At 35.7% G+C, this 1394-nt stretch overlaps 1 protein-coding gene across 2 annotated transcripts in view; it reads right to left on the reverse strand.

The window, feature by feature from the left end:
• Window positions 1-836: 836 nt before the first annotated feature.
• LOC122078198 (GDSL esterase/lipase At3g26430-like) overlaps window positions 837-1394 on the reverse strand; it is a 27229-nt gene continuing 26671 nt past the window's right edge. For both annotated transcript variants that reach the window (XM_042644084.1, XM_042644083.1), the window contains one exon: window positions 837-1382. In XM_042644084.1, coding sequence (XP_042500018.1) covers window positions 1117-1382 — 266 coding nt within the window. In that variant the 3' untranslated portion in view covers window positions 837-1116. The remainder of the gene's footprint in view (window positions 1383-1394) is intronic.

Raw genomic sequence — 1394 nt, forward strand, 5'->3', positions numbered from 1 at the left:
TTAATCTTTTATTGAAGGATGTCTTTTAAAGTTTAAAATTAACACCATACTAACACCGTCAAAGCTAAGGGGAAAGGGCGTAATTTTCCCCCAAGAAAAAAAAAGGAGAGAGAGAGAGCATTTTCTTGGATTTAAATGATTTAGAGGAAAAAGATTTTTGTCAATCTAGCACAAAAAACGACAAGACTATGCAAAGATATGAAAAGACTGTGTTATCGGCTCTTGATGTGGTTTAAATATGCTCTTACACGCCCTTCCATTAGTTCGTTGATGTTTCCTACGTCAAACCGACAAAGTTCTCTTGCCTATAATTTAATAATAATTATTAGTTTTTTTCTTATTACTTCTTTAGCATCTTTCTATCTAGAAATGGTAGTCTTCTCATGGTTAACAATCTTAGTTATTGTAAGAAATATTAACATTGTTATTATAGTCTATTATCTTTGTATAAGATGAAATTATTAGATCATTCTATATGTGGGGAGGAATCTGCATGCATTCCAATGGCAGTGCAAGAAATAATATAATCCACATGTACCCCATATATGTAAATAAAGGAGAGGGAATGTCAATATAGCCCACATCTCATTATGTGAGAAGGTACACATTAGACTTTACGGTCTACACTCAGTTGTCAGGCACTTATTTTTTCTCTAAAATAAACATTAAAAGGGAGAAATGAATCTAGTGGTGTTTTTATGTCTATATTGCCAGTTATAACCCAATTTTAATACATTTTCCTGACTTGTTTTGAATCCAATTTGATCTATAAGATGGATGTGAGGAACACTTCAATTGTACACGAGCAAAGAGAATCAAACACAGGCACTTGTGTGTGTTTGGCAAGAAAAAGCATTGGGCCTAAGACCCTTGTCCCAATGGTTTTTTTTTTTTTTAAATAATAAGTATCACAGTCTGGCTTGACTAGTCCCACGGGTCTATATTGACCCCATAATTACATGGATATGATCATACCATGGTTGAATTAGAAGCATTCAACTTTCATCGAAATTTCTTAGAGTGAAAAAAAAAAAAAAATCAATTTTTTTTATCCAGAATTTATAGTTGTTGGTAGAGCGAGGGAAAAAAAAAAACTTTTAATGACAAGGAATCAAGTCAGTTGGCAACCCAATGACAGGCCATTTTCAATGGCATGGGCGGGTCAGAATACGATCCATCGACGATCCGGTCAAAAACCCATTTGTTTGCAGCTTCGGTGTAATGAACTCCATCCCAGTTGATCCGAACCGATGGATCTTTGCAAGATCGCCCAAGCAGAATCTGTTTTCCATTTTTCATAATCTTTGATCCACAGCCCATGTGCCTGTTGTAGTTGTACTTCCCACCATGCCCACAGCAAGCTACAAGAGGGAGTTCAAACCCTGCATCCCCCC

This window comes from Macadamia integrifolia, chromosome 5 (genome assembly GCF_013358625.1).
Source record: "Macadamia integrifolia cultivar HAES 741 chromosome 5, SCU_Mint_v3, whole genome shotgun sequence".
Classification (NCBI taxonomy): Eukaryota; Viridiplantae; Streptophyta; class Magnoliopsida; order Proteales; family Proteaceae; genus Macadamia; species Macadamia integrifolia.